Below are 23,557 nucleotides of genomic sequence, written 5' to 3' on the forward strand. Positions count from 1 at the left end.
AGAATCATCTCCAGAATCATCTCCAGAATCATCTCCAGAATCATCTCCAGAATCATCTCCAGAATCATCTCCAGAATCATCGCTAGAATTATCTCCAGAATCATCTCCAGAATCGTCACCCGTGTCATCTCCCGAGTCTCCAGAATCGTCCCCGGAATCATCGCCGGAATCTCCAGAGTCGTCTCCATCATCTCCAGAACCATCATCAGTAGGTTCGGCGGCTTCAGAGCTGGTCGGGGTGGCGGGTGTAGAAACAGCACCATCCGAAGGAATGAGATGAGTAGACGACGACAAAGCGTGGGTAGACGTTCTGATGACACCAGTACTGCTCGCGAGGTGGTCCGACGTAGTTGTAACATGATGAGATTCAGTAACCGCGGTGCCGTTATGGGAAGCTGTAGAGGTTGCGACAGTGTGGGATCCAGAAGTGGTCGTGAGCTGGTGAGACTCCGTGCCAGTATGAATGCCACTACTGCCAGTCAAGTGGTGGGATCCCGTACTGGTGAGATGGTGAGACTCTGTTCCAGTGTGGAGGCCACTGCTGCCAGTCAAGTGGTGGGACTCGGTGCCGGTAGTTAGATGGTGGGATCCTGTGGTTGTGACATGGTGAGATTCGGTTAGAGTATGGGAGCCGGTAAGAGCGCGGGATCCGGTCTCCGTCAAGTGATGAGATCCTGTGCCAGTGTGAAGCTCAGCACTACCGGTAGCAGTATGGGATCCAGTCAAGTGATGGGACTCAGTGCCGGTAGCACTGTGGGATCCGGTGAGATGGTGGGATTCAGTGCCGGTAGAGTGCTTCACCTCCGCACTGCCTGTAGCGGTGCTAGCAGTCAAGTGATGAGACTCGGTTGCAGTGGTGTGTGCCTCGGCACTACCCGTAACAGGAGAAACGATGGCAGTATGAGATCCCGCCGCAGTGTGACTAGTTGAGGTGCCTGTGGCTTGAGTCGAGGTTTCCAGAAACTCGCCCGCAGTAGTTGACCCATGGTGAGCTGCGCTCGAAGTACTATTCTCGTTAGTAGAGTGCTTATAGTAGGCAAGACGGGTACTAACTGAGATGTCTGTGTAGCGTGAGAGGTGGTCGAGTGCTCGGCCTCCTTGCTAGTAGTAGAATGGGTAGCTGCTTCACTGGTCGAGGTGGAGACATGATGCGACTCGGCTGGCGTGGTCACACTGGTCTGGGTAGAGCTCTGAGACTCTGTGGAGGTGCTGCTTGTGTGTGTGGCTCCACTGGCTGTGACAACCGGTGTGGTCGTAGTATGAGGCGTGGTCGTAGACTTCTCGCTGGTCGAGGTGCTGTGAGAGGTATAAGACTCTGTGGTCGGGGTGCTGGTGGTCTTGTCGCTCGTGCTCGATGCCGAGGTAGTGTGAGTAGTGGGGGTAGACTTTTCCTCGGTGGATGTGGTATGAGACGCCGTGGTATGGGTGGTGGTGGTCTTTTCAGCCTCTTTCGTGGAGGTGGTATGCTCCGACGTAGTAGTATGCGTCGTCTCCTTGGTGGAGGTGGTCTTCTTGGTGGTCTTCGTGCTCGTCTTGGACTTCTTGCTCGAGCTCTTCTTGCTGCTGCGACTGCCACTCTTGGAGCTCTTGTGCTTTCGGCCAGCGAGATGCACATGCTCGTCCACAGGCTCGGTGTCATCGACAGGTTCAGGTTCAGTATCAACGAAGTAATCTACCACCGGCGCAGGGGTGGTGGTAGGGGCAGATACGATATCGGTAGAGACTGGATCGGCTCCCCAGGAGCCAGAGACGAGGCTGCCGGCCCACAGGGCCAGCAACAACGTTCTCCTGATCGTGACCGGCATTGTCCGTGTTCGGGATACTGGATGATGGAGTGGTTGGCGATCGACCTCCTTATATGATCCGATGGCATGCTGCCAGAAGCATCTGAAACGCTGGCAGGGTCTCAGCCCCATGCTTGACCTCGATGGCAGATCTGGACAGGATCCGATAGACCCAATGGTAGATGACCAACAGTGGGCCGGGGGTCCTTCATACTCCTTGGGGCGAAAAAATGCATCCCAGGTTCGTGACGCGTGGTTATGTTGGTGATTCCTGATAATCAGCCTGGTGATGGTTTGTCCGTGATTGCTCCATCGTATCTATTCAAAGGCAACATTAGTATCAAGCCTCAATGACACCTGGAGTTGTGCGGCTGTCAAACCGAAGAGTCAACAGAAGAGGCAAAGACCTCAGGATAGAACCAACACGCAGCATGTTGGATACGTTGTATGGTCAGTTCGATCTCAGCAACAGCCTCGCGGGGCACCACCGACTAACTGAAAACAAGTTGTCCCCTGGCGATCGCTGCGCTAAAGGTCGTTTGGCCCCATCGGCCCCAAGAGCGAGTGCTGGTTTCGAGCCGTTCGCGTCGGTGTTAAGACTTCCCCGCCCCCACTCAGCAACACCGCCACCATCCTCCCTTCTCTCGGACCGTGTTTCTAGCAATCAATAGCATCTGAACAGTCAACAACGATACGTCCACCTCGGAGATACCATGGCCCTCCCATCCACTGACAGACAATTTTAGAACGACCTCCTCTGCGCCTCATCTCATTTCACTACGACCTCTAGGCTCTCACAACCCAGCCCTTCAACGCCTCGAAGATACCATGGCATGTCATCACCCAAGCCTCTCGAAAGGATGAAACGAATACCCAACATCACTAGCACATGTGGCTCCATTCCCGGCCGAATCCATGCCTTTCTGATCAATCTTACCTACCAGACGGCATCGTGATAAGTTTTTTCCAGTCAGCCCCCAATATTTCCCCTGACCAAATACTTAGTGTAACCTGACTCATGCTGACAGACACCTTGGAACAGAATAACTAGTCTCCTTTCTATCCTGTTCTACGGGCTACTCGACCAAAGGAAACAGGCCATACTATATTGAGTGTCCGCTTAGGTTGTCTGGTCTCGGACCGAAGGTGGGATTTTCTGTCCAGGTGGGTAAGAGCTTGTTTACGATAGAGCAGGATGGTTGTCATCTGTCTACGGATCATAGTGCAGTAGTACCCTGCTGATGAGAGGTTAAAATAGGTCGCATGGTGGATAGTGAGGATCTTTCATCTGATTGCTGTCAACGTTTACCTGACTCAGTTGTTACGCATCGCAAATGAAAGCGAAGGCGTAACAGCACCACCCATGAAAAACCAATTATCGTCTTACCTTCATCGAGGGATAAGCTCTACCGGTATCTCAAGATACCCCCAGTATAAAACCTCGACTAACAAGACTTCACTAGAAACACCCAACTGTCAACTCCCCCAAACTCAAAACAACTCTATTCATCTAATCAATCAATCTATCTACCAACAACCCACTCAATTCCTCTCCTTCTCCCTTCGATGCCTCTCCCTCCTCCAGGCATGTCCCCACCCCCAAACCACACCAATCACCGGCCCACACAAAAAGCACAAAAACCCAATCACCGTAAATGCCCACCCCCTCCCCATCCCCTCAATCATCGGTACAATAACCCCCGTCGCCACAGCCCCCAACCAACACCGCGTGAGATTATTCGCCCCCGTCGCCGTTGCCGGACTCTCGGGATAAATATCCACCATCAGCACACTCATGATATTCATCGTCGCACCGGACGTATACCCAATACATAACAACAGGATCAACGGGCCCGCCAGATTGGTCTCATAGTGCAATACCCAGCCGTAGGCAATCAATGCGAGCCCTTCGATAAGTATAAGCGGAAGAATCACTTCCGTTCTCGCCCGCTCGAGCGGAAACTCATCCATATTTTGCCCCCGGGTTGTGGAGATAGACATTCCGGAGCGACGGGCATGACGACGGTAATTCCAGTTCGCGATTTGACCTTGTGTATATGCGGCGATCAGACTGCCGACGCCGACGGGGATGAAGCATAGTCCGATCTGTACCTCGTTGAAGTGGTAGATGGCGCTGAATTGGGAGGTTATGCTCGTTGAGGCGGCGTAGTAGCCTGCAAAGGCGAGGCTGTTTCCTAGCAGTATGAGGAAGACTTCTTTGTCGGAGAGGATGATGAGCGTTTTGAGGGGGTTGGGGAATGTGATTCGGTTTTGCACTGTCGTGGTGCCGGGGGTGGTGGATTTGGAGCGCTTGCAGAGCTGCAGAAACGATAGATTCCATGGTGGCGCCGGATGTGAGCCATTCCCTACCACCTTACGCGCCGTTTCGGGGAGAAAAAAAAGTAAAGGGAGGAAGAACACAGCAGCGAAGATAACCAGAAACCAGAAAATAGAAGGCCACCCGAGAAACTGAGTCAAGAGCCCGCCGATAATCGGTCCAAGTGACGGTCCAAAAACACTCCCTGCTGATCCGTATCCGATATAGAGACCGCGTTCAGCGGGCGTGACAATATCAGCGACGATAGCGTTAGCAATGGCAATAGTACTACTGCTCCCGGTACTTTGCAGACAGCGGAGCACGAGCAAGGCGGCATAGTTCCGCTGCAAGGCAAGACCAATATTAGCAGCGATATAGATAGTAAAACACAGGATATACGCGGGCCGTCGCCCAGCGGTGTCAGCTAGACCGCCGAAGATGGCGGGTGCTAGGCCTTGGAAGATCTATTTTATGGTTAATTTGTCGTGGTTTCTGATATGTGACACACACATACCATGTAGGTTGTGATCGTTAGATTAATCATAGTATCGCTGACATGAAGCTCATCGGCCAGAGTGTCGAGAGCAGGCAGATAAATGTTCGCCGATAGCGGGGAAAAGAACCCGGCCACGGAGGCCGTCATGACGATTAGGTTTCTGGCTGTGCCGGTGTAGATCGAATAGACTTCTTCTTCGGCGGCTGCTGCTGCTGCTGCTTCGTCGTGATCGGATGTCGGATCCTGAAGGCCCGGGATCAGTTCGGTAGGGGAATCCGAGACCCGAGGGCGTTTCTCGTCGGGGGTTAGTGTTGCCATGCTGCTAGATACTGAGTAACTGGGGAGTACTGTAGTCGGGGGGCAGCAGCTATCTATATTGCATTTGCATGGCGATTGTGTATCTGGCGTGGTGTATGCGGGGCCCGAGGATCGATAGACGTGGATAGAGACATCCCTTCCAGCGCTTGAGTGCCACTTGCTGGCGAGGGGACTATGAATGGATCTGGACGCTGACTCGCTGGCTGCAGGGTAATCACACTCGAGTCGGGCCGGAAGTGGGCCCCGTGCAGTGTGGTCGAATGATCGCTGGGCGGGGATGCATGTTAGCGGTGGTTGTCCGTGATGGATGCATTCTCCCTTGTAGTGGTGAAGATCGGTCGAAAGGGAGCTACTTCATACTATCTTGTCTGTAAATGGGTTTTAGAACATAATCCCTGTAGATAACACCATTAGTATTTTAGATTTCCACCACATACGCTGTATGTACAGTCCCATCATGTCTAGCCATAATCCCTATCTATACGCATGAAAGAATGCAGCCACGCTATTGCGTGCCCCTTGCTGACGCCTTATCCCTCCCTTCGCTTCCTCCGTTATTTGTCTTCCAAAATAGATACTCCCACGGTGCCTGCTCCGACTCAACCTTGCACCACTCTTGTCTTGTTCCTAAGATTCACCTTGACCAGTTGATCCACCGATATCATCTTGCTAACAATGTATACCTCTTCTCTCGACCTCCCATCCTCATCATTAAAGTTATGAAAAGAGACCCTCCACCTCCCCAGAAGCTAACCATCAACACCGACTCCCTGATTCAGGCCGGGAAGGCGAATGTGTTGTACCCAGCTGGTTATTGGGCGGGATGTATGCGGACATAGATAGCTTCGTGGTAGAGAGTTGGTCATGATATTGATTGTCAAGGATATTATTAAATGAGATGAAGACCTGGTTATGTGTTGCTATTCTGTCCAGGGCTTTTGGTATTAACCCCATGTAAGGTGGTAGAGATTAGTGACATATTTGAAATTAAGAACAATCGGCTTTCCCAATCGCCCTATCGGTCATCTATCATTCAGATGGACAGGTTATTCGTAGGGGTCTTTTGAGGTAGAGTTGCTTCTGGTGCCTAGACCTGTATCTAGTTCGACCGGTGTGGAATCAACTAGTGCAGCTAGGGGGTTAAATTCATTCATATATTGCTGAAATCACAACCCACGACGTCCCGGCCGCAAAACCTCAAACCCCTTCGTCTTCGACTGTCGATGCCATCTCCAACTTCCCGCCGAAGCCGGATGCTCATCCGCCCGCTCGGGATCAGCAGGCCTCCGGGCAACCATCGGCCGACCGTAATATTGATCCGCCTCGCGTTTCGAATAATCCACATCGCTCCTCTCGGTTCCTATTTCGCTGTCGAGGACACTCAGATCCACCGAGTCCATGCTTGATTCTGTCGATTCACCGGATTCACTTCCACTCTGGGATGGGAGTTTGGAAGGGGCCAGGCTACGGGATGAGGAGCCGGGGGTTCCAGGCCGGGGAGGACGAAAGAACGATGGATAGGGGTCTGGCGCGTAGACTCCTGTTCGATCGGTGTATGCTGCGTCCTGTTAGGTTTGCGGTGGGGTATGGGGTGCATGACATACCTGCAGGGCGGAGCGCGGGAAGCTCCGTGAAGGAGATGTTTCTCGTCGACCGGTGTGAGAGTTGGCCGATGCCAAAGACCTACACCACGTTAGTATTGACGTGGGTTGGTTGTTTCAGGTGTATCCACGTACCGGTGCTCGGTTTGACGGTGCAACGTCATCCGCAGGAGACTTGATGAGTCCCATCTCCTGCAGGGAGAATCTGGCCACATCAACCAGGCAAGGACCCAGAAACCCGAGCAACAACACACCAGCATGCACAAGGAGAATGCTGTATGCCAGGAGTCCTTTGCTCCTCTCGCTCACGGCCGCGTTGGGAATAAATCCACAGATCATGGCGATGCTGGCCAGCCTCGCGACAGAGAAGCATGTATGTCTCCACACTGGCCCATGCCGGCAATTCCATAGCATGTAGCCAAGGATTAGAACCTCGCAGGCTATGAGAACGATGATCTGGCTTAGCCCGGAGTGTTGCAACCCTCCGATAGCCACGCCCCTTATGATAGGAACACCGTATAACGCACTTGAGAACCAATCTCGAGATTGACGTCGCGGGAAGGATGTATGCCGAAAGAAGGCACTCTGTCTGTCATTCTTGGCCAAGTACCAGACAGTAAATCCCAGTGACACGGCAAGAAAGCCGACAAACGAGACCGCCATAAACGTCCAATACACCGGAAACCACGATGCCAGCATTGGCTGGAACGAGGAATATGCGACTATCGGAAGGAGAAAGCGATCGAGCACAGTTCGGATCACGCTCCATCCAGTCCGTTGGAACTGGGTCAACGATTCTGTCCGAAAATCTAACAATGCAGCTGATTGTCGTGTTCGAAAACTCCTGGGTATCCATTCGCTGAGGAACGGGATTTGCATGATCACTGCTGTCCCGAGGATTACCAGGATGAGGTTGACAATGGCATTAACCCAGAGATCGCTCAAAGTAGTCCCACCTAATACCTGGCTCATCTCCTCCAGTCCCCAGGTTGAATTGGTTGAGTAAAAACCACCCATGACACCAGGGTAGGCGAACTGATGCGTGACAGGCCAATTCTTGAAGATGAGCGACGACCAGGCCAGTTGGCTGACGATCGCTTGGTAGAAGCCAGGGTACGCGAGTGTCAGGGAGCCGCTCAGAAAGATAAATTGAAGGTATTGTAAGCAGTCACCCAGTCCTTGAACATGCGACTGCGCTGGGTCGTTCGACGAGTCGTCCAACTCGTACCGAAACATGCTTCGTCCATTCCTACGACAGATCTTCAATGGGCCCGTGGCTAGGCCAAATAGAACCATAATAATAAACGGAACGGCTTTGAGGAGAACAGATGCCGTCGAGCCGATATATGGTGTTATATGAGCAGCGACACAAGTAATCTCGCTGCCATCTAATCGGAGACGGATGGTGGTATCCAAGGTGTGGAGGGCATACGTATGGTTGAAATAATAAGAAGTTTGGTAGATCGCATAATCCCGCAGGCCCGTCCTACCACCGTCATTATCAAGCTCTCGGCTATGACGGTAACAACACACCTTGAATGGTCACGATAGAGGTTTTCCACACAAGTGCCCATAGTCCGCCCCTGATAGCCTACGGAACGGCCCAGCACTCTAGCATCGACAACCATCTGCGCCGAGGATCCATCGAGACTGTCACAAGAACGAGACGTAAATTGCCCGGTTAGCTGCAAATTCAACGTTGTCGTATTGTCCGTCGACTTGAAAGCACCATCCAAAGTCAACTGCCGGAAAATAGGATCATTCAGACTTTGATCCGAAGGACCGCATTCCCAACGGCGCACAAAGGCAGCCTGCACCGACAGCAAAAATAGAGGCCACAAGAGTAGAGTGAATAGCATGCTGACGACATGCACGAAGTTGCATGCATGATAGTGGGTAAGTCAATTTCACATGGATTGAGGTCTGCAGAGGCAAAGATCTGCCACAAGCTTGTGCGCAGCAGTCGAGTTATGCTATTAATAATTTAGCTTTGACCCACTTCCCACGGGCAACGAAAGTCGCCTCCGTCGTCTCCAGCCAAAAAAGGGTCACGAAGGGTCGACGGGAATGGAACAGGTTCCGGTGATGGAGATAAATAGGGAGTGCATCCAATCTTTGGAGAAAAATCTTTTAGCGCTTTCAATGGGCCCACTGGTGCCTGGCAAGGCGCAGTTAGATACCTCGGGTTTCTGCAGTCCCTTGGCAGTAGGCGCCAATGGCGGAATGTTGCAAGGTGAGTTCCAGAAAACCACCAGAAGGGGGGGCCCACCGAGGTCATCCCGTGGCTCCACAGTTCATGTCTCACTTCAGCGCAACGGATAGATAGTGGTGGAAGAACAGTGATTATGCACACTAGATAATTTGCAGTGCAGTTACCATAGATAGTAAAAAAGAGAGGTTGGTGGGAGGTGTGACTTGGGCTGTAGTGATGCCAGAATTCGTGCCAATTGTTCCATCAAAAAGAAAGAGACAAAAAACCTCACCAGTTTTGCATGCTTCGTACTCCGCGGAAATATATATGTCAACCAATCCGGGTATGGGGCGAAGTTTATTCCATATCGATATGATCATTCGATACGGAGAAGACATAGAATTTAATCCTACAACACGCCAGCAGTTTAAAAATTGACTTCTATCACAACGACACTACGAATGCGACTGAAAAGCTTCAGTGTATAACTCATGACCAGTTACCTTTCTTACGGTCTATAAAGCAAAAACTAATCGCACCGAATATATCAAGCCCGGGTGGTCTAGTGGTATGATTCTCGCTTAGGGATGGCTTCTGCCTTCAAACCCAAGCATATCTGCGAGAGGTCCCGCGTTCGATCCGCGGCTCGGGCCTTGAATCTTCTTTTTGCTTTTTTTTATATTTGTCCTCACTAATATTTTTCTTCTGAATATCGTCTTTTCTTCTAGTTCCCTCGTCGATTGGCTGGGCTGTCGTTATTGGTGGGTTATGTATGTATGGGGCCGGTTTCGTATATTGGTAATATTTATTTTATTAGCTGGGACAGCAAAACTTAATGTCAAAGAATGAACTGCGCAGGTAATACGATCTTCCACACGCTCTAAGCAGAGCTCGAAAGGATAATGCAGCGTATCTATCTATCCATTACCCATTAAGCCCGCTCAACCGGAGCAGGCCACTCCGCACCAGTCGCCGCCGCATGTCCCGTCATCTCCAGTGCATCGGCATCCGCATCAGCCAAGACACGATCCTCTTCACGCCATCCTTCGCGCTCATCCTTCACCATGCGCACAAAGCACACATCCAACAACAATGCCACCACACTAATACCCACCCCAAAGTACAACGCAGCTCGATACCCCTCGATCCGACTCCCTGACCGCCGAGCAATTTGGTCTTCAATCGTCGAAGAGAACCCCAATCCCAAGCTAACACCGTAGAGGTTAAGCGCGCCGATCAACGAGCCCGCAATGCCCTGCTGATTCCGACGGACAGAGTTACTGGCGATGATCTGCGCGGCCGTGTAGACAAAGTCCGGGCAGAAGGAGAAGAGGATGATGGATGGGAAGACCTGGGCCCAGTAGGTTTGGTGGAGAGGGACGGTGGCCATGAGTGCGTTGGAGACGAGGATGGTGGTGGTGCCGATGGCGAGGATCCATTGTGCTGCGAGACGGGGAATGAGCCAGGCTGCTAGACAGGCGGCCCCGGTTGCGCAGATGACGAACGGTGTCCAGCCGACTGCGAAGTGGAGGGTCGACCAGTGCCAGATGTCTTGGAGCCAGAGAATCTGGTACCAGATTAGAGTGCCCACGGCCATGTAGTTGAGGAGGACGACTAGGAGCAGAGTGAGGATGGATGGTGCTTGGAAGATCTCTAATGGCATGATGGGATGATTGGTGCCGTTCTTCTCCCAGAGGAGAAAGGCCGCGAAGAGGATGACTGAGGCGATTAGGAGGGCGATTTCGTAGGGTGTGGACCATCCCACGCTGGGGGCTTGGCTATAGTAGGGTGGTTAGCATGTTTTCGAAGTAGTCACAGGTCGACTTACTTCCAGACAAAGTTGAATAATATCAGAGAGCTTGTTCCCAGCGCCGATCCAATCCAATCAATTTTGCCATGCTTGTCGAGCAGAGGTTCTCGAGAGCTCAATACCCACAAGGGGAGAAAGATGGCGACGCCAATAGCGGCTCTACCATGGATACTTCGTTAGACCTGCGTCGTCCACAGGGGATGAACCTACATAAAGACAAAGAACCATTTCCATTCCGTCTTCTCCATAAAGGCCCCGAGAAACAAGGCTCCAAAGTAGCCACCCGTTGGCGCCGACGCTGCAAAAAACCCCAAACTGAGATTTCGCACACGCCCCGGAGGATTGGTGCTGGTAATCATAGCCACTGCATTAGGCATGATTAAGGCACCTCCCAAGCCTGCGAGCGCCCGCATCGCGACAAAGGCGATGAAATTATTGCAGAAAGCGCTGATCAGAGTACAGAGGCTCAGCCAAGCCCCGCCCACCAGCAAGAGCTCCCGATGGCCGAAGACATCGCCTAGTCGCCCGCTGACAAGGACAAATGTTCTTTGTGTTAGACTATACAGGTTAGAGTACGGGAGAAACCTCTTGGTCTATGGCTTGTTACCCATAACTGGCACCGACCCAGGTGGCAGATGTCGCCTTGGCCCCCAAGGATTCCCCAAGCCGGGTACCCCCCGCCATCCCAGAGAAGCTCACGGTCATCTATTCCATTAGCATCATTGTCTTGTGGCTATGAGTGCAAGGAATCGGTACCTGTACGAGGTTGGCCAGAATAAGCAACACGGTGATTGCCAAACGACGGGATTGTGTGATTTGGACCGAAGGCGCCCGCTCAAAGACCGCCTGGCCCTCTGTAGGGGCCAGATTCCGCCGGAGGGGAGCATTGAGAGGATCCTGGGCGTCCTCGGCCGGTGTTGGGGGGATGGAATGCAAAGGGGAAGGAATTGCGGGATGCGACAAGGACGGTGGGGGAGCCGCCACCTCGTAGTGGAGAGTCTGCACCAGAGACATGATGTGGGGAGAGAAGAACAGTCAGATTACCCTCCTTGCCTAGCAATAAACGCGAGGGGACAGCTTGAATGAAAATATAACATCCTGCTAGAGCAAGTGCCGTCATACTGAAAAGATTTGTAAGTGCCGGAGGGTACAATCCCGATTTAGGCTGAGTGCGGAAGTGAGCTATCAATTCCTGGGATGAGTCATGGCTCATATGCTGCACTGCACTAATGATAACCTTGGGGGAGATTAACCGGATGGAGGAATACGATCCACCGGAAGTCAGTTCCCGATCCTTTGTCATCTTGGCTTGACACGTTGGCGGCGGGCCCTGAGCAGAGCATGACCAGAAGAGTTTTTGCGGGGTTGGGATTGGCTCAGCGCCAGAGTCTCGCCCTCCAACACCTGCAGGAAACAGGGTGGAATCCCGGCAGTTGAATCCTTGGGTACATAGCGGGGCTTGCAGTGTGTATCTGCAACTCGTATCTTACTTTTTGGATGTACGAGCTGGCCTAGTCTACTTCGTCTGGTGGAAGATAAGAAAGCCATGTGTTCATTGCACGTACATGCTGATACAGACTACTCGATCTAGAGTGATAGTAAGACGAGGTAGGTTCCATTGATACCTGTCCAGGTCCCTTCCCCCCGAAATATGGCGTACAAGGAGATTGTTCGGTTTATATGTGCATCTACATCTGCATCCGCATTTCAGATTCCGTATGCACGTGGTCGGCGTAGCTTTCTGGATCATGCTCCTCATATGCATCCAACACCGTTTGGTGACCATAGGTTTCAGCATACCATATGGGCGTATCTCCCCATTTATCATGATCGATCATATTTGCGCCTGCTGCGAGAAGAACTTTGATGGTGCGCAAACATCCAAACATTCCTGCATATGAGAGTGCTGAAATTTGTTCTTCTGGACATTTGCAGTTGGGGTCGACGCCCTTCGATAGCAATAAACTTACTAACCCGTCTTGATCTTCTTGTGCAGCATCGAGCATCAAAGATTCCAAATTGCATTCGAATTCAGGATACTTTTCCAACAGGAGCTCGACCATGTTGACGTTGCCCGTCCGAGCAGCCTTGTCCAGGATTTCTAAGGACCTATCATTGTTTAGCGGCAGGGCAACATTGTCAAAAACCGAGGAAAGCACTCGTTTATCGTCGGGATAAACAGCCCCGTTAATTATATCGTCAAACATGGAGGTGAAGGTGCTATGACTTTGGAAAGGGGCTGCCGTACGTGTAGAGTATATAGATGATATCAGTGCTCCACGCAACTCGTTGAGGAAGCTATCTGGATGCTGCTTCTTCAGATACGGCAGCAGATATTTAACGACTGCGAGCTTTCCTGATCTAGCGGCGGTGCTGAATGGTGTTTGTTGCTAAATGTCGAGGGCGGTGATATCCGCACCCCTTTCGACCAGCCATTGGACTAAGGGGAGTTGATCGTTCGAACAGGCAATATGAAGTAACGTTAACTGATTACCAGCGCGATAATCCAGGTTGATGATTCCTTGATCGAGAAAAAACTCCACAATGTCCACATGGCCGTTTCTCGCCGCATATACAATGGGGTGATTCCACTCAGACTGGTGATTCAGCCATCTTATAGTCTCGAGATGTCCACCATCCTCTGATAACCAAGGACGCGAGTACAGAGTATCATTGGGCAGGGGAAGCTCACATCCGTGCGCCAGTAATTTCTGGATCGTCGACAATCGACCTTCGAGAGCAGCCCAGATGGCAATACAATAGAAAACCCATGAGTGCGAAGAGCTTCCATGTGGAGAATAGGGTTGACGATGTGATAAAGATCTTGGCTAGCTTGAGCCAGTGCGTTGAGGTCTTGTTTGCGTGTTAGATATTCTGCAATCGACTCTATCAACTCTGGTGGTAAGTGAAGGAGCGACATTTTGCCGGTGAATAAATAATTGAATTTGGGTAAGAACACGAGGATCGATGATAAAATGCGTATGCGAATGTAATGCAACTAATCATCTAGATTAGGTACAAAGACCAAGCAGCTGATGGAGGAGCAGAAGCACCATTATATAGGCCCCCTGACTGCCTAAATTAGTAATCGAAACTTTGAAACCGAGACGTATGTATCTTCCGTATGGGTGAACTCTATTAGAAGGATCCGATATATTGTTGGCAGACAAAGCGTTGTGTGAAGAAACCTTCCGTTGTTAAGTCTTTGTGCTTGCTCCGAGGAACTGGTGCGTCAAATTGCGACCAGGCATATGTTCGAAGTCCTTTGTAAAACATTGTCCATTGTTGGTAAAGAACTTTTGCTGTCCCAGATCTATTGGCCTACAACTACAGCCTAACAATGCAGCACTATATCAGGCTAACCAATGGGCAGATAAAGACGTGCCAAATTCAAATGACGGGGAATCCGAGAACTCTGATGATTGTGCTGATGGTTTGGATCGTAGAGGCGTCCGTAACAAAGAATGGAATTGCCTGATGGCCGTTATGGTCTGCTTTACCTCCTCAGGGCTATGGCCGGTGATTGTTGTCTTTCTTGATATTTAACTCTGTTACGTCCTATCCCAGGCTTTAACATCGGATGTGTTGATCAGGCGGTAGGAATATTCCTAGCTGTCTAGCAGGAATACTCCCGCTTTAGCATGCTAATCATCGAGTTCGGTGGCATATCCCAGACCTCCACATCCATCTCCTAACTTCTCAATGGTCGCGAATAGACACGATTGACTAGATTCTAAGCATAATTTTTCATATATGTCGAACTGTCGGTTGCATCCCAAGCATCTGAATACTCCGCATGGTTCTCCTCAGCTTCCCCCGGAGCTTTGGATATTCATTGCAGACTATGTAGAAAGTCCAAGGGACCTGAACTCTCTTATAAAAGCAAATAGTAGTAGTGAAGAACCCACTAAGACATACATACCGCTCCCTTATCTAGAATACACAGAAAACCAGGAGAAACTGGAAAAGTCAGAAATGGTTGGTGAATTGAGCCATTGTACCCGTATGGCTACAAGAAGTCCCTGCTTTCCATTACGTTCAAACATGGCCATACTAACCTTATCCCCATGCTTATATAACTTGTGGTAATGCGATACGTCACTGGCCAAAACAGGAGCCTTCTTCAGAGCACGTGAGAACGGTCCATCACCTGACTGGAGCTTCCGGCCTACAAACATGAGGGATCACCATTGTCAGCCCCTTGGTTTCTTAAATGACTTAATCATCTATCAAGCTTCTGCTACGAGCCCAATATCCCTGGACTCGAAACTGCGATCTTAAGATTCTTGTTTCATTATCAGAAATGGCACCGTCTGTTCACTGTCTGTCAGATTCTGAGGCGGCTCCGAAAATGGGTGAAAACGGAGCCCAGAAGAAGGATGCCAGCCAGCGACAGTTCCATGACCTAAGTCCGCCACAGCTACATTGGGTCAGTGTATATTTTTCCATCAGAATAGCTCTATTATATAATAATATTTTGCTTCTTCCCTATCTCTCATCTGGACTGCCCTCCCTCGTTACTGACCAGATGTGATGTCTACAGATTGTCGCTGACAGTGACGCGCTTCAACCAAGCAAACAACAGCTAGAAGATGCATTGGAGAAAAGCAGATTATACTGGTACTCTATCGCGTCAGTTGCTTGTAATTATCGCGATCATGGCGTCAAGCAAGAATCTGCGAATCCCCACCACATGCTTTGGAAAGTCCCCAGAATGCATGGCGGACCCCATACGACGTATGCGATTTATATGGGCGCATGTCCTTGTCAATTGCTTTTCTTTCGAGCATCCGTTAGCTGGCAGCTGGATGGATCTACAGATTGCGATCGTGTCCAAAGGCACAAATCAAACCCCGTGCTCTTGCAGTTAGGTACGAAGGCTCCGGTCCCATATACCCTCAGTGGCAATGGATTTCGCCAGTGGATGGGCACGGAAGATGAAGTGGCCGTCGGTCCGAATTACCTGGCAATACTCACACTGGGGTGGTGCTACATACTCTCCGCTCGCCTACTTGAGATCCAGGGGAGGGGTGGTATGATGGAATATACAACATCGAAAGCGGCCGTGTATGATCAGGCTGCCCATGAAACCGCAAAACATGTAATCGATATTGGTGAGGCCGACGACGACACAATATCATGGTGGCTGGCAATCCTGGCTCCTAGCAATGGTTGGAAAGGGATTGTCAAGCAGTGTGATGATGGAGATTTTCTTGCTCCGTGGTCAATTACACGTACATCACAGCAGTCACTCGCAATTAAATGGCAGAGAAAGACGGCCACCCCGAATTTTTCTCCTACGCCCATGTCATCCAGCAGGGCGTTCGATGCTCTTTCTCGCTTTGCTTTGATGCACAATCTGGGCAGTCAATTTCACGTTGCTCTTGCAACTGCCATTACAGTGCCAACGCATAACTGCCATGGCTCCACGATTCAACTTCCCGAGCCAACACTCACAGGAGCCCGGTGTTCAGCTACCCCAGCAAAGTTCATGCCCCCTGAATGGGTCAGGCTGTACCAGAACCTTCCTTATTACATTACCTTGAGCTGCAACCCCGAAACTATAATATCTTCTTTGTGTGGGGCGTTTTGGGAGCCAGGTGTGCCGTGCAACCTTGTTAGTCCGTGGCTACATCCTATATTGATTGAGGTGCCAGAGGAGAAAAGGATTGCGGATCTACCAGGCCTTTACGCAGAACTATTGGCCATTGTCTGTGGCATTCGACGGCCCACGATATCTGCACTTTGGCTTGGAGCTGTAGCTGGGGGTTTAGCCCCGATAATCCTCCGCAGAGCTAAACGTGGCAGACCCCCTCTGGACCCAGTTGCTTTTCCTTGGACTGGCAGTCCGCAAAGTTTCATGGACATTGCTGGCACAGGGCCTTATTTCCACGGTCAACGCAATGAGAAGATATGGAGAGCTGATGTCTGGCGACTTCTTCACCTTCCTACTACCGAGGAAGATGATCTCTCGTACAATTACCCACCACGCACACCTTGGGAGCCATGTGGGAAGATGGAGGCGCGCGATTGTGCCCTCCGAGTCGCCTCCCATTGGAATTGTCCACGACATCAACTCCATTACCAACACTGGAGCTGGGAGCCGGAGAATAGTCCGGCCATTTACGACAAAGGGTTTTCAACAAGAAGAGTTACTATGCCTACTACGCCGGATATTGATCGTTTCCGATCGGAAGGGGTACAACAATTTCCTCACAGGCCACTCGATCAGGAAGCCTCAGAGGAGGCATCGTTAGACATTTTCCATTGGCTCATCATCAGTGGGGAGGGATTTCCTCCGGGGGAGCTCTATAAGGATGCATGGCTAGAGGGAATTGCGGATGACGTGGAGAGTGATGAGGAGGAGCAAGAGGAAGACGGGAATATGAGTTCAGACACCCCACGAGCAGAGAAATGCAATGGTTTGGAACAATGGCTAGATACACTTCAATAAGCTTTGTCTTGAAGCATAGAGCTGTGACTCCTTAAGAAGATGAGCGAACCCATTGGAGGCCGGATTGGCGCCGGGCTATCAGTCTGAAACTGTGTTTCGGGGCGTCTACGTGTCTTGCCTCATGATTGGTTGGAATCGAGAGATACGTATCGTACTCCGTATCTTTGTTTGTAAAGCGCCAGTCCAAGTCAACATCGGGGAGTTTGATACAGTTTTTTCCAGCTCTGTTTCAATGTCAAGCAAGATGATAGATCCACCAGGCCGAGAATCATGTATTTAGTACCATCTATTGACTTACATCGACGATGAGAGCGCTTGTTCAGTTGTAACACCTCGAACCATCAATTGCCAAGCCAACAGATCTTTCGGACCGTGACATATGTCCCTCTCTTTTTACCATAACGATCTATTTCGGTACGTCGCTCTAGAGGCCTGAATGGTCAGGTTTCGGCCCATTTAATATCATACACCCCGGCCAAAGCGAAAATTACTAGTTGTCATACTTTACTTGAAAAGTCACAAGATACTCAACATGGGAAGAAATCTTATCCTAAATCCCTCCAAGGCTTTCGTCGTCGCTTATAACACTATGCTTTTAACGAGAACGAAGACACAATGAGACGTAGAACTCTCCGATTCAGTCCTTTTCTTTGAAGAGTCTCCTTCGAGAAAACGCCATCAGCTGCCATATACTTTGGTATCCTACAACCGCAATCAAAGAATGTACATGATAAATCAGGACTGGCTCCACAATTGAATGCTGCTTCAGCGGACATATCCTACCTACTCATTCATCTCTAAAGAAATACCGCCGCCTGCCACATGAATTCATCTTAATGTCCCGACCTGAAATGCCAACGATCGATTTCACCCGTATGGGAGTGCAGCCGATCCCATTACCCCCTCTGATATCGCCTAGGAGGCTTTCTGTCAGGGAGCGGTTGCAACAATGCAATGTTGGGGGGGGTTGAACCCGCGGTTATTTCACACGGCGAGGTAGAAAGGAGGTTCCAAAGACATGCCATGCTGTATACCTCCAGGCCCCTTGACGAAGCACAATCTTGTCTTACGCCCCAGTGGTATGGGGTAACCTAGCTCCTGGTCCGTCCCTAGAGCCTCTTGTCGATATTGTTGTTACTGGAAACCTCGGAATTCTAATAATTTCCATCTACTGTCTATACATTGTCCCTCTGAGACCTTCATAAGACCTCCGAACGCGGTTCAAGGAAACCATGCCCGAGATATCTCCGGGCTGATCTGCAACCGCGGGTGGCATGATCCAAGTCGGGTTTCATACACGCCTGCTCCGGCCGGGGTTTGCTGCAAGCCTCCACCGACGGCTCTTCCCCACAATAACGTGCTGGTATCTGACTTCATCCACAGCATGGGTTATCAGATCCCGGCTGCCGTTATCGTCCGAGACTTTACGCTAAGAACGGGACGGGGACGGCAGATTAACCTTAAGGTGTAAACTCAGACTTTCCGTTAATCCGCATGCTTGCCTGCAGATTAGATTGAGCATTGAAGACACTGATTGGTTTGGTCTACCTTCGCATCCCAGCGAAACCTGACGGCTCCGTCCTTCCCGCACCGCTTGATTCCGTTCCATCAACATGTCAAATCCCGGAGCGATGGGACGACGTTTCAGATAACGCTCTATGTACACCTCTAGACACACATCCGAAGAGCAGACACCAAATACCGTCTCCGTGGCTTCCGGATCAAATGATCAGGATGAGTAGGGGATTGTTGATAGAGATGCCGCACGGTGCATCTGTCCAAGCTATAAAGCAGGGACAGTCCCTCACCTTCATCACTCCCATCATCAACAGCAAGATCAACCTTCTCAACAACTCTCACTGCCTACATCACCGTTCATAAGAACACATCATCAACCACCATGGCTCCCGTCCTCAAGAAGTACAAGGCCGCAGCTGTCAATGCTGAGCCCGGCTGGTTCAACCTGGAGGAATCCGTCCGCCGGACCATCCACTGGATTGACGAGGCTGGCAAGGCCGGATGCAAATTCATTGCCTTTCCTGAGCTCTGTATGACATTCCGCACCGATTCGTGAAGCCGCCTAGCTGAACAACACAGGGATTCCCGGATACCCCTACTGGGCGTGGAAGGTCAACTACCAGGAAAGCTTGCCTCTGCTGAAGAAGTACCGCGAGAACAGCCTTCCCTCCGACTCGGATGAGATGCGCCGGATCCGCAACGCCGCCCGGGCTAACAAGATCTACGTGTCTTTGGGCTACTCCGAGGTCGACTTGGCCAGTCTGTACACCACCCAGGTCATGATCTCCCCCTCGGGCGACATCATCAACCACCGTCGCAAGATCAGAGCCACCCATGTCGAGCGCCTGGTGTTCGGCGATGGCACCGGCGACACCACCGAGTCGGTTATGCAGACGGATATCGGCCGTGTCGGCCACCTCAACTGCTGGGAGAACATGAACCCCTTCATGAAGGCATATGCCGCCTCTCTTGGAGAGCAGGTGCACGTTGCTGCCTGGCCTCTGTACCCCGGCAAGGAGACGTTGAAGTACCCGGACCCTTTCACCAACGTGGCCGAGGCCAACGCCGACGTAAGCATTTCCTTTATGATGATTTTTGCGTTGATGTCTGAGGGGCTGATGAGACCGCACAGCTTGTCACTCCCGCCTATGCGATTGAGACCGGCACCTTCACTCTGGCGCCGTGGCAGACGATTACCGCCGAGGGAATCAAGTTGAACACTCCCCCGGGCAAGGAGCTGGAGGATCCTCACATCTACAACGGACACGGTCGCATTTTCGGTCCCGACGGCCAGAACCTTGTTCCTCACCCTGATAAGGACTTTGAAGGGCTTCTGTTTGTTGATGTGAGTCTGTTGCCCAGTGAGGATGTAACTACCCCGTACTGACTTTGATCATAGATCGACCTGGATGAATGCCAGCTTTCCAAGTCTCTGGCTGACTTTGTAAGTATTCTTTGGAGAAAAATTCCCGGGCCCTGCTAATACCTCACAGGGCGGCCACTACATGCGCCCCGACCTGATCCGGCTGTTGGTGGACACCAACCGCAAGGACCTGGTGGTTCACGAGGACCGTGTGAACGGAGGAGTTGCATACACCCGGACGGTTGACCGGGTCGGACTGTCGGCTCCTTTGGATGCACTGAACGCTGCTGCTGCGGATTCGGAGAACTAGAAGAATCCCTGGCACTCGAATCGCCATGCCCTCTCCACTCCAGCACTGATGAAGAGGATGATGATTATCCATTTGTACATTAGAACCACATGAATAGAAGAATTACCTACCGACATTTTGTTGACACACGGTATACCTGTATAACGTGCTCTTCCTTGCTCTTTTCTTTTTTACTGGAAAAAGAATCTCTTTCTTGATTTAGCTTCAGTCCTGGCTATTTTCCATCCAAATCTACGTGTCTTGCTCAATGGGTGACACCTTAGGACACGGCTTCGCAGATAGGACCTGTCTGGGCCGACCGGTATTTCCACCCGGCGTGCAAACTCTTCTCCCGGTTCTGTGTTCCTTTCTTTGTTACCCCCCTCCTCTTCCCCCTCGCTCGTCTTTCCTTTCTCTTCCCATTTTACTCTCCCTTTTGGTACATTATCAATCATCTACATCAACATTTGAACAGACTTTCTCGCCTCTTGGTATGGACTGGGTATCCCCGCAGGATCCAACCCAGGGCGTGGCTCGGATTCGCTGCCGGTCCGGGGTTTGCTTCCATCGCCCGAGACGTTGAGAATGACACCAATAATCCATGGTTACCGGGGTCGGTCGCTCCACCCGGGATCATACGATCTCCCCCACTGGATCTCGATCCGGTGGAGGGACGTGAGGGAGGCGATCGACCGGGCTTTGCCTGGTCGGGATTTGCTCCCCACGGGTTTTGCATAAATCTAACTCGGCGACATTCCCTCCAGCCCCCCAGCCCGGACGGTGATGGATTCAAACCCTGCCTGTAATGACCTCCCCCAAGACCGTTGCTGACGTCACTCGTCCCGGCCATCGCAGGTTTTGCAAACCTCCTGTCAAGGTGGCCTGTTTGTCCTGGTATGTTTGTTGTGGTTCCGTGATTATACGTGAAGCTTACGGTGACAGTCGGACTTTGCGGGTTCGTTGTGATGGACAGGAAAGATGTTCGAATTGTATTGCCAAAGATACCGTCTGTTGCTATCTGCCTAGTAAACGAGGCGGTCCGCGGAACTGTCAGAATCGCAAACGCAAACGACTATCAACGCCCCCGACTACCGTCTCGGATGTGAGGGATGAAGATTATCAGGGCCTGAGGAGAGACCACTCCAGTGTCGACGGACCGTCGTCTAGCTCGGATGAGGATGGTATGTATCCGGTGGTTGTATGGCTGATCTCTACTGATGATCGTCAGGCTGGCTGAACCAGCTGCTGAGTCTGGGCGCACCCGGCGCTGGCCTGCGTAGCATCGAGAACTCCGTCACGGAGATGGAACAGATCTTCGACTCGATATTTACAGTTGATGAACAGCCCATGGTGCCGGAAATGACCGGACCACCACCCCCGGATTGGCTGCAAACCTATGGGAGCAACGAGGATCTGTAAGAGCCATCCGGATCGGGTTGATTTCCTCTAACAGTGTAGACTGGATGCCTACTACGCTTTTATCCACATCTACTATCCTATCCTGCCTCCTCCAGAACGGGTGCCGGTACACAATCGTCCCTTGTCCGAAAAGTCGACGTTTCGATCGTCAAGCCCGCTAGGCCTTGCCATATCAGCGATCCTCGCCTTGATCCCACATCCGGAGGTGAAACAACCCTCACGAACGGAGTATGTGAAGCTGCGCAGAGACCTTGCTCACTCCTTTGCGCAATCCGCGCTCGAAGCCGTCGAAGCAGATCTCGAGCTGCTCGATTCTTCCTCGGATCCGTCGCAAGCTCTTTCCGATGGAATACCTCAGTTTCAACGCGTGGGCCTCCATAGCAAGGTGCCCATTTGCCTCGAAGCGGTTCTGGCATTAGTGCTGTTGAGTGTATACGAGTATGCGCAGAGAGGGAACATCAACAAGATGTGCAACCGGGCGGGGCAAGCCTTGACGGCCGCGATGAGCATGTCGCTACATGAGATGGTTGATGAGGATGAGTTTTCCGAGGCCCGTCGAAGGGCTTGGTGGATTACGGTCCGTTTGCCTGGACATTAGATGAGCTGCGCTAACATCATCAAGTATTTGACTGTCTGTCAGGGATCAATTGTTAGCGGAATGGTAAGTAGTACGCCTAGTATGAATCTGGAGACTAATAGAGATAGCCTCCCGCGATCAACCCGTATGATCCTCGCTTCGTCACACCGATTCCAGAGGTGAGTACTATACCCCATAGCTGAACTGGACTGACCGTGCAGGGATGGAAACTTCTCATCGAAGCTGAGCAAACGATCCTCGAAGCCACTACATTTGTGCACGACCTAGATCTCACCACCAAGTCCCAGTTCAATGCGTCCTGGGTGTCCCAGCGAATGATGGACCTTGACAACCAAATAACCTGCCTGCTGCATCCGTGCAGAGTATCGAGTAGTGGTGTGAACAAAATGCCGCCCATTCCCACCCAAGACTCGCCGGACGTGGTCGCCCTACATGCGATCAACTACATTGCGGAGATCAAACTACACAGGTAGATGGCTGCTGATCTCTTGCATTGACCCAGGCTGACCCTTTCAGTGCGAGGATCAAAACCCACCGATTCTGCGCTTTCCAGGATGTCCCCGTCTTCCGCAAGCGCCATTGCGACCTGGTTGCAGCTGGGCCCCAGTGCTGCCGCGTCGGAGTCTCCAAATCCGCCACATCCACACCCGACAGTCTCCTGTCATCCATGCTATCCGAGACTTCGACGGTTGACTTTCCGTTTTCCGCCCACGCGTCTTCGAAGATCTGCCTCCATGCCGCGCTCAACATTGTCAGCCTGCTCGACAACCTGCCGTACCCGAATCCGATGAACGAGATCCCGTTGACACGACCGCCCTACCTGTCGCGTAATTCGCGGGTGGAGATTCCCCGGACGATGCCGACGTTTGCCTGTTGCGCCATGCAGTCCAGCTACGCGATGCTGATGCTGTGCTTGAAGGCCCGGGCGATGCATGAGCCGGTGGGAGACGAGTCAACCTCGGGCAGTCGATCCCTGGGAGGATTCTTGGACGAGTTGCGACAGAGCCTGCGGTTGGTGTCCAAGACCCTGGGGAATTATGCAATTGCATTTGAAGCACTGAATGGAATGAGGGGTGCGTTAGATCTTATTCATCTCCCGATCCGAGCTGACGGCTTGCAGAAGAGATAGCGCAGTCGGTCGAGTGGGCTTTTGAGTTGAGCAGCTGACAGCCGATGAGATGTAGAGATACATAACCCGTAGGCTTAGACACATCACTAAGACTAGGCGGATGCTGAATAGAGATAGACTCATTTGACGATAGACAATCTAATACCAATTTGTGAATTCATTATCCTCGGTGGTGCTTAATGCCTCGATGGTGGCAGAAGCCTACCGCCGGATCTGTTAGCTGGCGCGGGATGGTTGCCGCGTACGCCAAAGTCAGCGGAGTGAATCATG

General features: G+C 51.4%; 7 protein-coding genes and 1 non-coding gene across 8 annotated transcripts; 4 read left to right on the plus strand and 4 right to left on the minus strand.

Annotated features, from left to right (window-relative positions):
• Positions 1–3,326: 3,326 nt before the first annotated feature.
• BO80DRAFT_497386 (MFS general substrate transporter) lies at positions 3,327–5,013 on the minus strand (the record flags this gene model as incomplete). The annotated part of the gene is made up of 2 exons (XM_025724074.1): positions 4,616–5,013; positions 3,327–4,565 (listed from the first exon to the last, which is right to left on the minus strand). Exons 1-2 carry the CDS (start codon positions 4,913–4,915, stop codon positions 3,327–3,329), a joined length of 1,539 nt encoding a protein of 512 aa, XP_025570204.1. The 5' UTR covers positions 4,916–5,013.
• Positions 5,014–5,917: 904 nt separating this feature from the next.
• Positions 5,918–8,479, minus strand: BO80DRAFT_246029 (uncharacterized protein). The gene is made up of 4 exons (XM_025714591.1): positions 8,050–8,479; positions 6,652–8,002; positions 6,520–6,598; positions 5,918–6,473 (listed from the first exon to the last, which is right to left on the minus strand). Exons 1-4 carry the CDS (start codon positions 8,373–8,375, stop codon positions 6,082–6,084), a joined length of 2,148 nt encoding a protein of 715 aa, XP_025570205.1. The 5' UTR covers positions 8,376–8,479; the 3' UTR covers positions 5,918–6,081.
• Positions 8,480–9,258: 779 nt separating this feature from the next.
• On the plus strand, positions 9,259–9,360 carry BO80DRAFT_t279. The gene has a single exon. It is a non-coding gene; the product is annotated as a tRNA-Pro (tRNA).
• A 215-nt stretch (positions 9,361–9,575) lies between these two features.
• Positions 9,576–11,575, minus strand: BO80DRAFT_392924 (efflux pump antibiotic resistance protein). The gene is made up of 5 exons (XM_025717238.1): positions 11,274–11,575; positions 11,125–11,222; positions 10,728–11,075; positions 10,536–10,676; positions 9,576–10,485 (listed from the first exon to the last, which is right to left on the minus strand). The coding sequence occupies exons 1-5, from the start codon at positions 11,529–11,531 to the stop codon at positions 9,639–9,641; spliced, it is 1,692 nt and encodes a 563-aa protein (XP_025570206.1). The 5' UTR covers positions 11,532–11,575; the 3' UTR covers positions 9,576–9,638.
• Positions 11,576–12,205: 630 nt separating this feature from the next.
• BO80DRAFT_449745 (ankyrin repeat domain-containing protein) lies at positions 12,206–12,724 on the minus strand (the record flags this gene model as incomplete). Its single annotated transcript, XM_025721763.1, has 1 exon — positions 12,206–12,724. The coding sequence occupies one exon, from the start codon at positions 12,722–12,724 to the stop codon at positions 12,206–12,208; it is 519 nt and encodes a 172-aa protein (XP_025570207.1).
• Positions 12,725–14,868: 2,144 nt separating this feature from the next.
• On the plus strand, positions 14,869–16,971 carry BO80DRAFT_449746 (uncharacterized protein; the record flags this gene model as incomplete). The annotated part of the gene is made up of 2 exons (XM_025721764.1): positions 14,869–14,946; positions 15,061–16,971. 2 exons carry the CDS (start codon positions 14,869–14,871, stop codon positions 16,969–16,971), a joined length of 1,989 nt encoding a protein of 662 aa, XP_025570208.1.
• A 1,501-nt stretch (positions 16,972–18,472) lies between these two features.
• Positions 18,473–20,268, plus strand: BO80DRAFT_417923 (carbon-nitrogen hydrolase family protein). Its single transcript, XM_025718235.1, has 5 exons — positions 18,473–19,019; positions 19,069–19,559; positions 19,622–19,834; positions 19,889–19,933; positions 19,983–20,268. Exons 1-5 carry the CDS (start codon positions 18,872–18,874, stop codon positions 20,160–20,162), a joined length of 1,077 nt encoding a protein of 358 aa, XP_025570209.1. The 5' UTR covers positions 18,473–18,871; the 3' UTR covers positions 20,163–20,268.
• Positions 20,269–20,915: 647 nt separating this feature from the next.
• Positions 20,916–23,432, plus strand: BO80DRAFT_417925 (putative C6 finger domain protein). Its single transcript, XM_025718236.1, has 9 exons — positions 20,916–21,035; positions 21,084–21,322; positions 21,370–21,556; positions 21,600–22,137; positions 22,183–22,221; positions 22,266–22,316; positions 22,359–22,627; positions 22,675–23,231; positions 23,279–23,432. Exons 1-9 carry the CDS (start codon positions 20,947–20,949, stop codon positions 23,323–23,325), a joined length of 2,016 nt encoding a protein of 671 aa, XP_025570210.1. The 5' UTR covers positions 20,916–20,946; the 3' UTR covers positions 23,326–23,432.
• Positions 23,433–23,557: the final 125 nt, after the last annotated feature.

The sequence above is a fragment of the Aspergillus ibericus genome, assembly GCF_003184845.1.
Source record: "Aspergillus ibericus CBS 121593 unplaced genomic scaffold BO80scaffold_65, whole genome shotgun sequence".
In the NCBI taxonomy this organism is placed as follows: domain Eukaryota; kingdom Fungi; phylum Ascomycota; class Eurotiomycetes; order Eurotiales; family Aspergillaceae; genus Aspergillus; species Aspergillus ibericus.

Excerpts from the sequence above, each read along its gene's own strand:
- BO80DRAFT_392924 (XM_025717238.1), bottom strand. The coding sequence starts at position 11,531 with ATGTCTCTGGTGCAGACTCTCCACTACGAGGTGGCGGCTCCCCCACCG. Across the intron at positions 11,223-11,273 it reads TTCTGGCCAACCTCGTACAG|ATGACCGTGAGCTTCTCTGG; the intron begins GTACCGATTCCT and ends CTAATGGAATAG. Across the intron at positions 10,486-10,535 it reads TTATTCAACTTTGTCTGGAA|CCAAGCCCCCAGCGTGGGAT; the intron begins GTAAGTCGACCT and ends ACCCTACTATAG.
- BO80DRAFT_417923 (XM_025718235.1), top strand. The coding sequence starts at position 18,872 with ATGGCTCCCGTCCTCAAGAAGTACAAGGCCGCAGCTGTCAATGCTGAG. Across the intron at positions 19,020-19,068 it reads CATTGCCTTTCCTGAGCTCT|GGATTCCCGGATACCCCTAC; the intron begins GTATGACATTCC and ends TGAACAACACAG. Across the intron at positions 19,934-19,982 it reads CCAAGTCTCTGGCTGACTTT|GGCGGCCACTACATGCGCCC; the intron begins GTAAGTATTCTT and ends AATACCTCACAG.
- BO80DRAFT_246029 (XM_025714591.1), bottom strand. The coding sequence starts at position 8,375 with ATGCTATTCACTCTACTCTTGTGGCCTCTATTTTTGCTGTCGGTGCAG. Across the intron at positions 8,003-8,049 it reads CTCTATCGTGACCATTCAAG|GACGGGCCTGCGGGATTATG; the intron begins GTGTGTTGTTAC and ends TGACGGTGGTAG. Across the intron at positions 6,474-6,519 it reads TCCCGCGCTCCGCCCTGCAG|CATACACCGATCGAACAGGA; the intron begins GTATGTCATGCA and ends AACAGGACGCAG.
- BO80DRAFT_417925 (XM_025718236.1), top strand. The coding sequence starts at position 20,947 with ATGACCTCCCCCAAGACCGTTGCTGACGTCACTCGTCCCGGCCATCGC. Across the intron at positions 21,323-21,369 it reads GTCTAGCTCGGATGAGGATG|GCTGGCTGAACCAGCTGCTG; the intron begins GTATGTATCCGG and ends GATGATCGTCAG. Across the intron at positions 22,138-22,182 it reads GAAGGGCTTGGTGGATTACG|TATTTGACTGTCTGTCAGGG; the intron begins GTCCGTTTGCCT and ends AACATCATCAAG.